The 13,539-nt window shown below is 35.1% G+C and overlaps 1 protein-coding gene across 3 annotated transcripts in view; it reads left to right on the top strand.

The window, feature by feature from the left end:
• ATP8A1 (ATPase phospholipid transporting 8A1) overlaps positions 1–13,539 on the top strand; it is a 118,300-nt gene that overhangs the window by 80,279 nt on the left and 24,482 nt on the right. For all 3 annotated transcript variants that reach the window (XM_050337781.1, XM_050337783.1, XM_050337782.1), the window contains 6 exons: positions 3,824–3,898; positions 4,021–4,143; positions 6,598–6,676; positions 8,920–8,981; positions 12,716–12,772; positions 13,277–13,384. In XM_050337781.1, the coding sequence (XP_050193738.1) occupies positions 3,824–3,898; positions 4,021–4,143; positions 6,598–6,676; positions 8,920–8,981; positions 12,716–12,772; positions 13,277–13,384 (504 nt within the window). The remainder of the gene's footprint in view (positions 1–3,823; positions 3,899–4,020; positions 4,144–6,597; positions 6,677–8,919; positions 8,982–12,715; positions 12,773–13,276; positions 13,385–13,539) is intronic.

Here is a 13,539-nt window from a genome sequence, read left to right as displayed (position 1 = left end):
TCCTACTTTTCATTCTGCTAATTAGTAATGACTAGTAATAACATAAACTAACTGGTTCATATTGAATAAAAAAGGGCTACATATTTAAAAACAATAATAATTTTGAAGATCTACATAAGTCATTCATGTTCCATGTAGGGGAACATTCAAATAAAAGAGTAAAAGACCAAGACAAACAGAAGAAAGAGATGTGTGGAGTTCAGATTTAAAGTTCAGTCACAGATCTTTAAAGTGGCTGCTAGTAGCAATTTAAGTGATAATATGTAAACAAATCAATTATACTAGGTAATTAGATCTGTAAGGGCTTTTTTTGTTCCACAAACTTTGGTTGATGGGAGGGGTTTATTTCTTTTCTCCCAAGCACTTTTAATCCCACTGCTGAGTTTATTCACTTTCTGCTGCTCATGTGCATATCTGGAATTTACCATTTGGTTCCTGATTTCCTCTGCCTGGCATATCAGATGAATGCCTGTGATCGTACTGAGACCCTAATCATGCATAACCCCAAATACAGTGAGGCTTTCTGTGTATACTCACAGTGCTCCTGAGCTGCAGAGTTCAGGTGCTGTTGTTCGATAGCCACCGCTTACTTGATGTATACAAATTGCACCAAGTTCAGTTTGAAACACAGACAGCAGAAAGTGATTGTGCTCTTGCCCACATTTTTGCATCATATGGTTTGAAAACTTAGAAATACAAGGATTTACCTTGAGGCCCATCTCATTTTAGGTCAGCTGGGAACCTAAATCTTTCCTTTTCGATGGAAATTTTTAGCCGTTGAACTATAGAATGGTCTGAATTTTCACTACCTGTTCATTTATGTGGTCTAAAATACTTTCTAAGAACACCAATCGCCTGTCCTTCTGTATAGGGGTGCTAGGTTAGTAATTTAGGTTATTAGCACAGGACCTATACCTTAAGAGAGAAGTGTTTGAGTCTGGTCTTACATTATCATGTACAACATCCTGAAAACTTATTTTACAGGTACAGCTGCCCTTATTGTCTTTCATAATTAGGATACCACACGCTTGTCCATGAATAAATTGCCCACTGTGAGACAAGTGTTTCTTGTCATTCTCACAAATAATAAGCTCCGTAGTAAGCCCCATCTTAGTTTTTTATATATGGTTAAGAATGTAATTTTCTACTTTCCAGGGTTCAGCAGTTAGGGCGAATAGGTGGCTTATATTCTTCTTCTTACAGTTTGAGATAAGGATGTATTTATCCTTTGTCTTTTTTCCCCCCACTAGATCTTGTAATTTTTTTTGACCCATAGGTGTTCTTAATGTGAAGACTCAGATACTACCTTGTAAATAGAAAATTAAGGTTTCTGCTTAGATATTAAACATGTTTCATCTCTTAAACTGGTATATCTGGTATTCCACTAAATTGTAATGTTTCTACTAGAGGGCACTAGTCTTAGCCATATTAAAAGATTTATTTTTCAGTGACTTATTTTGATAGAGGCAATAACAGCTTCAGAACCTAGAGGTGCTACCAAATTTCATAACTGATTGGTTTGCATCTAGACCTCTGACCAAGATACATTCCAATCCCTTATTACTCTAAACTGAACTAAAATGCCTATAACTTGCATGCTTTCCTTGGAAGAAAGTAAATGCTAAAATTTCAGAAAACTAATGTTATGCCTTTAAGGATTTCATAACTACTCTACAGTAAAACTATTTTCAGTTTAGATACCTTGAAAATTTTCACTTAAATTCTGTACAAAATAAGCTGAAAGCACCATGGGTTTTAAGGAATAAAATGATGTATAGTATTTCCAAAGAGGCTTGGTAGCGACTTCATATATGACATTTTCTTGTAAATTAAAATTTTATCTTAAATACTTGCATTTCTTTAAAAGTCACTTCAAAACATTTTCAGGTGTTGCTTAGCATCAGTTACCTGTGTAAGATCAGTCACCATGTGGAATAGATTCAGTTATATGTATTTAGGCCTTTAATTTAAAATTAGTTTTATAAAATTTTGCCCACTAGTTAAATCACAATAGAAAGTTAATGTTCTTTCCATATACTCCTTAGTTATGAAGCATCAAGTATATGTCTACTTGTGATCTTTTATCTTCTTCCTAGAGAGTAATACTTTTGTTAAACTCTGTCTGAAATTACCAGCAATGAGATGTATGCAAATTTATGCCCAGCTACCAAGTCATTTATTCTCTATTAAAGCTGTCAGTTTCCACCACCCTAACCCTTTCAAGTTAAGAATTCTGAAATTTACTACAGTATTTCATACAAAAAAAGAGAAAAAAAGTATCTGAAAAATTGTGCTGATGAGTGTCTGTAATAAACAACTGATTATTCACTCGCCCCCTTATACTCAACTACTGAGAAACTGCTGCCAACAAATGTCTGCTAAATTCATCACAATTAAATCACAACTCCTGTTTTTCAGGTCAAAAATCAAAATACACAAGAGCTGATAAAAATCTGATTCAACTGAAATGAAGTAATTCCATTGTATTTTCAGTGTATAATCTGAAAGGTTAGAAAATAGTGCTTGTTACTGTAAATCAACCAAAGTAAAGAAATATAGCATTATAAGACAGAAAATTCAGGGTGTTCTCTGCGTCGGTATTGCAGCCTCTAAAATTCATGACTTTGCGTTCAATCTTGTTCCAATAATTGATCACCAAAAAAAAAATCTATTTATTCTGTCACTTAGCGGTTGAACAAATAGCAATTTTGGCTGGATTTTACCTCCTATTTTTAGTGTTAATAGTTGTTGATTTTAGGGGGTTTTCCATCTCGAAGTAGTCACAAGCATGTTCAGACATTCCATCACATGATTAAAAAAAAAAAAAATTCTGAGTTTGGTCATAAAATCCAGTCACCTGGAGCCAGCCTAGGTACATACTGATGAACATACATATTGATTGCAGCAACTCATGCTTCCATAATGAAGTAAAATGAAATGTGAACTGTATGAAAGCAGCATCTAAAAATTCCTTTGAAAAATGTGAGTCCTAAATTGAGTAGAGTGCTGTTTAGATGATTTTAACTTTTGTCACCTGAGAATTTATGTTTTTCCTAGACAATATAGTTTCAGTGTAACTTGTTAATAAAGGTTCATCAGGCACGCTGATGAATGTACTAGTCCATTGTCATTGAACTAGTACAGGCATGAAGAAGTAGGAGAAAGCAGATATTCTACGTGCTATGCTGAAAAGCATTAGAAAATATATTATCATGCCTTTCAAATTAAATTTACTTACTTTCAACTTTTTAGCAAAAAGTGATAAAAATTATGCAATAAATGGATACCCAATTGTCTCTCAAAAGTACCCTGTAGTTGATTTAGTGCTTGTTAAACTAAATAATTGTGTTTGATTTAGTGCTCTGGTAAAGTCTCATCCTCCCATGACTAAGGAATATTGGTATAGTTGTCGGTTCCAAACAGCAGCTTGCTCTATGACTTCTATTACTTAGGAATTTTACGTTAAAAAAGAGAAGATGATCACTAATCTGTAGGCTTCCCCCTCCACAACCTCATTTTTCTCAGAATTTTAATTTCATTAAGAGTTAAGTGAGCTTAAGAACCTGACATTTCTTCTGAATGAACCTCCTTTTTTTTGTATTTACATGGAATTAGTCACATATCTGACTAGATTGCCTATTATCTGGTCTTGATTGCAAGTTGGTTTTATTACTGATTTTTTTCATATGGATTTAAACCAAAACATTTTCAACTGTGTTGTAAATGTGTTCTAAAGGTACCCATTTTTGTAAAGCTGAGGACAAATCTATTTGTCATGCCTTGCAAGACATTTGAGTTAATACATGATTCTGATCTTTTGCAGATCTGGTTTGCATTTGTCAATGGCTTTTCTGGACAAATTCTTTTCGAAAGATGGTGTATAGGTCTTTACAATGTGGTAAGATGATTTGCGTGGGTTTTGTTATTTTTAACCATGAAAGTTTCTTCACTAAGCAATCTTTAAGCAAACTCCTTGCCTCTAAAGTTTTGCAATTTTATTTTTTTTAATCCATCTACTAGATGTTTACAGCAATGCCTCCACTAACTCTTGGAATATTTGAGAGATCCTGCCGAAAGGAAAATATGCTGAAATATCCAGAGTTATACAAGACTTCCCAAAATGCACTGGACTTTAATACTAAGGTAGATTTTTTTAAAAAATCAAATTATGATAAAGCAAAAAATCATAGGAATTCAATATATTTATCCTTTTTGTTCTATGCTGCTCATAATTAAAAATGGAGGGGATTTTTAATACTACTATTTCCACATGTCCACTTGTCTGTGAATGGTGCAAATCATTTTTAGCAAGTATGGAAATGGAAAACAAGCACTTTACTTTTTTCAGCCCTGATATGTTTTTCTCTGCTGGTAATAAAGCTGTCTTCTATAGGCAGAAGTGATTAGACCTCACTGTCGCTTGGCTGTATGTATTTGTACTGTTATATGGAAATGGATTACTGAAGCCTGTGGAGAAGTGTTGCTGAGGACAATAAGAACTGTCATTAGATTTGTAGAGGGAGGGACATGGTACTATTCTTTGTCAATTTGGAGTTGTGATTTTATGGTTTAATTTTGAGTTTTGGGAAAATAATACTTGGAGTCAAGAACGTGTCAGGGTGGATCAAAAGGAATCAGGCTATTTTTGGTGGGAAATGGGTGACATTCATCTTAGAGAGACTAGCACAAGAAGCAGTAAAAGAATGGAGGACTCTTTAATGCATAAAATACACAAAATTTCTACAGCATTGTCCATGAATAATCTCTTATAAATGAAATTAAACTTGCTCCTGAATCTGTGTTTTCATATTTGATGTTTGTAAGAGCTCCTTCTGATTTTATTTTTAGTAAATACAGTTATAGCATATCAAGTAGTGTCATTTTATGTTGAACTTGGGGACATTTTCAATATGTCATTGAATTAACAATGTCTAGATGTGCTGGTCTGTAGTAGCTGTGCAGAGCTGATACAGCATGCTTAGCTTGCTTAGCTCTTACATCTTTGCCACTTGTGCTGTATAACTGGAGTTATCCCAATATACATAGAATTATTTGTGTAAACTGTCTTTGTTCACTCTCCTTCTTCCTCACTTCATTCCTTCACCTACAAAAACAAACTTGAAAGCTGTAGGGAGACTAGGGAACATAGTCACTTGCATCACTATGAATGCTTTACAAATATGACACTTTTTGTGGTCCCGTTAATACAGACACTTTTGTGTTGTGATAGTTTTAATAAATAGTGTTAGTCATGAGTTAGAACTGTTGGATTTTTCTGTTTTAAAATAAGTCTTTAATATTTCTGTTATTACACAGATGTAGTGTTGACTTCATTGGAAATTCTGTGGCTGTTCCCATACAACACTTGCTTTGAGTAAACGTCTACAAACTTGCCGGCTACAAAATTCCCACCTATATAAGTTGAATAGTTGGTGTTAAAGATTTTACTGCCTTGAATGTTGATGCAGATATTTGTTATGGTAAAAGGGATCAAAGGTTATGAGGTCATGACAGAGGTTAAAGGATTAGCATGTGACAAAAAGAAGTGGTCAGGAAAATGGAAAAGTAGAACTAATTTTTCTTGCACCCACCTGTGCTTTCTGTCAAATAAAAACTTCTGGTAATGACATAGCAAGGAGGAGAGACAAAGGTTAATGAGTAGCACAAGTTAAATTTGCAAAGTATTGCAGTGTCAATTGGATCATGCAACCTGGTGTAGTTGTATAATCTAACAAAAGACTTTGAGAGGTTGTGGAAAATGTGAGACAGGCTACTTAATTTCAATGGTTTGAACACCTTAACACTCAAAATACACATCAGCTAGTTACAATAACAGCCGTATTAGTCAAAAGCCTTATTAGTGGAAAAAACAGGATTGCTATACTGAAGGAAATGATTTATATATTTTTTATTAAGTCATTTTATGTCACTATATAATATATTATGGAAAGCATCAATAGACTGTTTATCCTTAACCTTAATACAGCTCTTTGCAGAAGGCATCTTTTACAAATGAAAATCAGTTTGAAAGTAAAATTTTGATTATTTAACAGGACATTAAAGGAATTTTAATATGATCAAATTACTCTCTTCAAGAATGAAGCATGTAAGGAGATGTTTAAGGAAGACAGTTTTATTCGTCCTTTTTTAATTCTTATGTATGTGGGGATATATAGGTAGGCATATGTAAAAGAGGTTTTGATTTTTCCACCGTCTAAATTTATTCTTACACAAAATGCAAATTATAAAAACTGTAGTCCTTTTTAATTCCCTACATAGAATGTAGCAATTGTTCCAGTTGTCTGGTTTCGTTTCATTTTTCTGATGATATTCCCATATGTTTATATTTTAATTTCCCTTCTGATTTGAAATTAAAAGGAGGAGATAATACACACTTTTTTCAAAGCATAAAAATAAACAAATGACCCATGAAGAGCTAAGAGGCAAAAAGTGCCTGTCAGTTATATTACTTCACAGTGGTGGCCTGACAGAAACACATTTTGTGACTCTAACACACAGCTAAAAAGAAAGGTCAGGGTTCACAGAGCTAGTTTATTGCAAATGGTTCTCATGGATTTTCTGTTTTCTCTTTCTTAGGTTTTCTGGGTTCATTGTTTAAATGGCCTCTTCCACTCATTCATTCTGTTTTGGTTTCCACTAAAAGCCCTTCAGCATGGTAAGTATTATGAAAAATAAAAATATAAATGTTGAAAAGTACAAAATATCTACATATTATCTTTTTTCTAAGGGAAGCTTTATAAATGCTAACAGTTCAGTGTGATTAAATATCAAGATACCATTTCTAGAACTAGACCAGATGCATATTTCAAATGCTTTATTTAAAGTCTGTTTATAAGTAGAAGTAATATTATGTGTATATACATTTAACTATCTAACTATCTAACATTTAACATTTAACTAACTACTGTGAACTGAAATAAGATTGAGAAAAAGAGATTGCTATTTAATCAGGCTAATTTTTATATAGGCTACCATGTTAAGTACCTATGAGATCCTAACTCTCTACAATCCCTTGTATTGTCTCTTACATTTTGTCAGCTTTTAGTTGTGCTTTGTATACTTTCTCTCCTGTTACTTCAAGGGCATATTAACCTGCTAGTTTACATTTCTGTGAGTAGTACTGTGGCAGAGGCACGGTGACACCTCGCCTGCTCAGTCCTATCCATCTTCAGCTGTTGTATAGGCTCCTGAGCTGCCGAAGGAAATGCGGTGGTTGGGAGGGAAGTGGTGTTAATTAAAAGAAACTTGAAAGCACTGCTTTCAGCGTGTGGGAGTGTTTCAGTCTGGGGGAGCTCTCACAGGGGTGCAGTTTTGTTTTGCTTCCAATTTGTGGGGAGAAAAAAACTAGTGTGTACCTTGCAGCTTTTCTGAAGTTAGTCTGCTTGGTTTCAGTGATATAGCCATGCAGTCTGCCATGGCATAGGGGGCAGAAATGTTCTCATGGACATTTTGGAAATGTTGAGATTAGATAGTGATACCATCACAGCTTTTTGTGGCCTGAAAAGGCTAAGGGAAAAACTTTTTGCAGAGTATTTTACACTCAGAAGACTCCTACTGGGTAAAGGGAGGTATGGGGTAGCTTGTTTTGTCTGAAAGGCCACTCAAATCACAGTGAGGTTTAGACAGCCCAGAAGGAATGAGGCCCCAAAATGTCAGTGCATATTCTAAAACCATAATCTCAAATCCAAACCAAAATCCCTGTTCAAAGCTGTAGCCAATCCATGAAAGAGATTTGTGCATTACAGGATGGAGAAGTGTTTAATGAGTATATATAGTGATGCAGAATAGAGTTCATGTGTGAATGTCAAAGCTGAGATTCTTGCAGAAGCACTTGTCAGAGCAGTGTAGCACAGACCTTCTCAGCCCACAAACCCTGGGCTGGAACTTACCTGCTGGCAAGGGGCCTCTTCAAGTCTGAACAAATTACCATCTGCCTTCCCCTTTCATTCCTAGAGAAAGGAAAGGTAGTAAGGGAGCAGAATTGGGACCTGGGGAATTGCGTATGTGGTGAGGTGGTATAATCAGTACCTGGCACGGGTCCAGCTGGTGCACAGAGTTTTGTATGAAAGGGATACGAGTGCAGAATGAAAGCTACTGTTAATTAAATCTGATGTCTGTGTGTGTAAAGAGAAAAATGAAATAGTGCTATTAGTTTCCTAGGGAGGAGCTGATGAGAACCAGAGACAGGAACTTCTGAGAACAGGTCTCAGTCTCCACCTTCTCGTAGCAAAGAAGAGGTGCAGGAAGATCCTGAAACATGAAAGGAGGAATGGGAAGAATGAGGGATAGCTCAGCTTTCTGCATAGAAGTGCTGAGTCCCAGCACTCTGGCAAAAGGCATAGACTTAGCTGCCTGCCTGTTCTTGTGTCTTGTTCTCATTATGCTCTTTACTGCTAGGTATATATTGTAAAGCAGTGGAGTGCATGTTTGAGCAGGTATTTATTAGAATGCTGAAAATCAAATCTTGAAGATGATTAAAATCTCCTGGAGCCATTCTCTTGATCAGATTTTCCAGTTTAGTCTTTAGTCTTGCTTGTCCACCTCTTTCTTATCTGTAACATGAAAATTTCAAACTGCATGTGTCATAATAGATTCTATCAAGAAAATGTTCTCAGAGAATAAGTATGGATTTATAAGAATTGTTTGTCAGAATTTGCTTCATGATACCTAACCCTTGTACAGTACACAAAACTTACACCCCATGTATTGTCATGTGAATATGAAAAGCACTGCAAGATATACAAGTCATAGATCTCTAGTGTTCAGCACAATTTAAGGTAAAATATGCTGTTATTACAGCTATAGAAAGTGTTACCATTTCTTTTGTACCAAAAATAATATATATAGTGCTGTTGTGGATGTTTCAGTGGTTTTATTTTTATCACTTTCCTTCTCCAGGCACTGTATTTGGCAATGGTAAGACTTCAGATTACCTGCTCCTGGGGAACACTGTGTACACGGTAAGTCTACATTGGTGCTGGTTTTAACTCTTTAAAAGATGTGGATTTATTATTATTATAATTATCTGCATAGAAGACTTGATTCAGTGTAGTGCCTTAAGAAGTCCCTTAAGAATAAGAAATGGCTCTTGAATGGCACTTTGAGTAGCTTTGAAATGCATTTTGCATTCTAATACCAGTTTTAAAACAAAGCAGTTTGATAAAGATGCAGAAGATACATCTGTCCTTTACTGGAAACTGTCTATTGTTTTAAATAATGAGAATTATAAGTCCCTAATTAGCATGCTTACTAATGTAAGGTAAGTTTCTGTGTTGAAGAAATCTCAGGTTATTGGTTATCAAACTGATTTGTGGACTTGTGAAGATACAATTCTGTTCCATCTCTCCTAATTTAGGATGGGGCCTTGAAAGAGGCATAGAGCCACATGGAACAAAGGCTTGTGGGACACTTTTCAGAGGCAGTCAAACTGCCAGAATTACACCTGGCCCATACCTGACAGTAATCTTCTGCTACTCTCATAGATACTAGTCATTATTGTTGGGGGGGGGGGTTCTCTTAATCTTTTATCTCCCAGGATAAATTAATAAAGTTAAATATCTGGGTTTTACTTACTAGATACAAGTGTTACCCAAGAGATGAGGGTTTTTCAAGATCTCTCTTAGGAGCAAAATTAGACTTAGGTTTACTCTCTGTTCTTCAGTGTTAAGGATTTAATTAATTTTTCAAGTTCCTGCTGTTGGCACGTACAAAAAAGAAATTAATTCTTCCATCAAAATAAGTTGGTTGTAATATATAAATTCACATCAAAATCAATTTCCTTAGGGAATAGGGAAACATCATACCTGAAATAAAAGTATTCTAGATACATTGTAGTTCTTTGAGAATGTGGCCACTGTTGACATCTCCTATGTTTCTTTTGCTAGTCAGTACATGGCCTTTAAGCTGGTTCTTTCAGGCACATACAAAAATTGTTCACACAATTCTCTTATAAGTTTATTCGCTCTACAGTTCCCTTTCCCTGTTCCAAAAGGCAAGCACAGCTTGTTTGGTCAGCAGTAGTTGCATATGCTCATGCTATTTATCATATGATGAACTGGTTTCCATTAGGGATAGATGGAATATCCTGGGTGTTTTCTGTGCAAGTCCCAATAAAATTAAGATGTTAAGATCACAGTCATTGTCATAGCTCAGTCCTGACAGGAGTAGTTCGACTGGCACAGGTCTATTTGTATTATGATCTCATAACACCAGGCAGTGTTTATGACACATTTATCTGAATGTCACTGCTTTTCTTGACATTGATAAATACTTGATAAAAGTATCTACCAGAACCACTTGTTGTTTTAAGTGAAACAAGTTCTTGGGGAGAGTTCACTGCTCCAGGTTCTTTCCCTATCTACAAATGTTTCATTGTTTACTATTCTTAGAAGTTGCAACTTTGCTCAGTTCATTAGAATTTTAGTTTGTGAATTGTATGTATGTATACATGAGTAACATAGCTTCACTTGTCCTATCACCTAAACTAAGTTTCTGTGAGCATCTCCTTTGATTGCTTTGCTTTACAAGTATCCCTTGTATTAGCCATCATTTTGTAGAGTTATCCCTGTATACTTGTTAAACCCAGTTAGTCAACATATGGCTGCAGTCACAGCTATAGTTCATTCCTGAAGCCATCTCAAAACTACATCTTACCCAGGCACTCTGCTTTGGGCTTTTTTCCAAAACTAAGCTTGGCTCCAGGATAAATGCAAGTTGTGTGTGCTGTCTTAAGAGTTAACTGAGGTCCTATGGAACTGAGTGTTCCAAAACCTATTGCTGCGAAGGTTGTCACCCATCAGTTAATGGATAAGTCTTAAAATCTTAAAGTACTGCAGCACATGTGAGTATCATCTGTGACATCAGCTGATTCACAAACACCGGAGACTGCCATTTCAGATTTGCAGCAGCATTTTTCAGTGCCTCCAGAAATTACTTAATTTCTGATATTTTCAATATGGCTTACTGTTTGTCAAGCTGATTCCATAATCACTAAAACAGAGGTCACAATGCAGTTAATCTGTCACCTTCTGCAACTGTTTGTCAACTAGGAGAGCTGAAACTTCACCTTCTTGAGAGGTTAACTTCTTGCTACTAACCTACAGAGTGGCCAAGAATTTTCCAAGGAAACTGCTTTTCTTCACTTCAGATTAAAAATCTGGGGATAGATGGAAGTTGTAATTGATGTATTCCTGTTCTTGCAAAAAATCAGGAAGAAAGGGATTCAGAAATTAATACAGTTTAGTTTCTTTTGATCCAGAAAGAAAGTCAGGAATATGCACTGATTCATATCATGTCCTGGAATTATTTCATCAAACATAAATTTCAAATAAGAGTGAGTGCTGTGAAAATATTTGTACCACCATTTTTGAGAGGTCTTTTTTTAAAAAGCTCAGTCTTTATACAGAATACCAGTTTGATTTCTTGTTTCCTGGGTAGGATTCAGTGAACTATTGTTAGTTTGGATCAAGGGAAGAGGAAGCAATAAAACCCATGTTCTTGAGGGAGTTGCTGTGCATAGTTAGTGATTTTGTTAGGGGTATCAGTTAAGATCCCTTCGGAGATCAGTCAAAGGGTATATATTCACACAGTGTGTATTTCTTTTTATAGAAACCTGCATTGTTTGTTTTGTGTATACATTTTGTCTATGCAATGGGAATTCTTGATCTCATCCTAAAAAAGCATGCTTTCTTTTCTTACAGCTAACTCAAGTAGCAAGCAAGTGTACCAGATGAGTTTGTTTGAGGTTTTTTTTCCATAATTCTTTTTTTTTTCACTCATCCACATATAGCACAAAAACTGGATAGACTAAGCCAATTATAACACTTGTCCTTAATATTTTTCTAATTAGATTTCACACATGTTTTAGATAATGGAATTGTGGTGTTATGATTTTTTTGTGTGTGCTTAATAACACAGCAGTAGTTGAAATATTTTCAGAAATAAAAGTATAAAGTTATACGGCAGAGTATTCTGGCAGAATTTGTGTCCTTTTGTGCACGAGACATAGTGAAAGGTTTGTCATACATATTTAAGTAGTTATTTTCAGCTTCTGATTGAAGTACATTTCTTCCGAATTTCTGAGGCTGCTTGAAATTCAACCACAAACAAATCCACTGACATCAGTGCTGCCAACCCAGCCAACAAACTCAAATTTAAACTATAAGCTGTTATGTTTGAAGCTCAGCCTTTGTGACTTGGTTTTTCAGCCGCATGTTCTTCAGACTGCACATGAAGCCAAACTTGTGATACACATTCACAAGTGAATTACAAAATGTAGTAACTATTTCTTGGCTAAACAGAAAACCTGTTGGAGTGAATTTCAAAAAAAGTAGATAAACAATTTTCCTGGATCAGCTAGTCCTTGCTATGGGGTTATAAACTATTTACTACTGCTCCTCTGTAAACTAAAATGGAGCATGTCCTACAGGACAATAATGTGATGTTTTCAGAGACTGTTTCATAAAAAGAGTAAAGAGAAGAGTAGAGGTGGGAGGGAATAATGAAAATTACATAACAGACTTGTTCAAGATGTTATTTGTATGCAGAACATAGATACTAGAGTGTATCTTTAAATCTTCTAGTGCTGATTTACTTTGTCTTCTGTTCTTCCGGAAGTTTAACCAAACTAACAAATTCTGTATGTTAAGATTCCCATGTTAATTAAGAATATTCTCTCTGTCTTTCTCTCTTTAAGTTTGTGGTTCTGACTGTGTGTTTGAAAGCTGGATTAGAGACTTCATATTGGACTTTGGTAAGCAAATGTCTTTACCATATTCTCAAATATTTTGTAAAATATGATGGATGAATAATTGTATTGTTTTCTTTGTATTGATTACGTTATGCCCTTTAGCAGTTTGTCAGCCCTTCCCAAAGTAGCAAATTAAACTGTGGTTCCTGTATGGAAGGACAGAATATCCACATACAAAAAATAATGCGTCATATTGAAAATGAGGACATTGGGATAAGGTTTAATGTAATTCTTAAACTAGAAAAATCAAAATACTCTGAACTTATTGTAACTGAATTAAAATTGGCTTAAAATACAGTAATGTTGCTGCTGATAGTATCATTTTCGTTTAAGAAATAGCTAACTGAAGTAGTAGAATGAAATTAATAAAAGGCATGGAAATTTCATCCAATATATCAAAATCATATTGCAAATACTAAGCAGAGATGGTATTTTATGTTACAGTGTATCTGTGATAATTGTTCTTTCTTTCGTTTGTTTCTTGGTTGTTTTTTTTTGTTTTAACAGTTCAGCCATATAGCTATCTGGGGAAGCATAGCACTTTGGGTGGTGTTTTTTGGAATCTACTCTTCTTTGTGGCCAGTCATTCCTATGGCACCTGATATGTCAGGAGAGGTAAAAGTATATTTTAACTAATATCTAAATGTGTGAAAAAAAAAATTGTTTCAGTCTTTAGTACTGGCCTAATCTTTACTGGATCCTTGTGTTAACCAGAGGTGCATATGTCATTCCATCTCTTATACCTTCAGTATGGTAGCCATGTTTATTTA

This window comes from Myiozetetes cayanensis, unplaced genomic scaffold, assembly GCF_022539395.1.
Source record: "Myiozetetes cayanensis isolate MyiCay16 unplaced genomic scaffold, myiCay2020 scf7, whole genome shotgun sequence".
Classification (NCBI taxonomy): Eukaryota; Metazoa; Chordata; class Aves; order Passeriformes; family Tyrannidae; genus Myiozetetes; species Myiozetetes cayanensis.
Note: the sequence above shows the minus strand (reverse complement) of the source record. Positions and strands in the feature narration are given on the sequence as shown.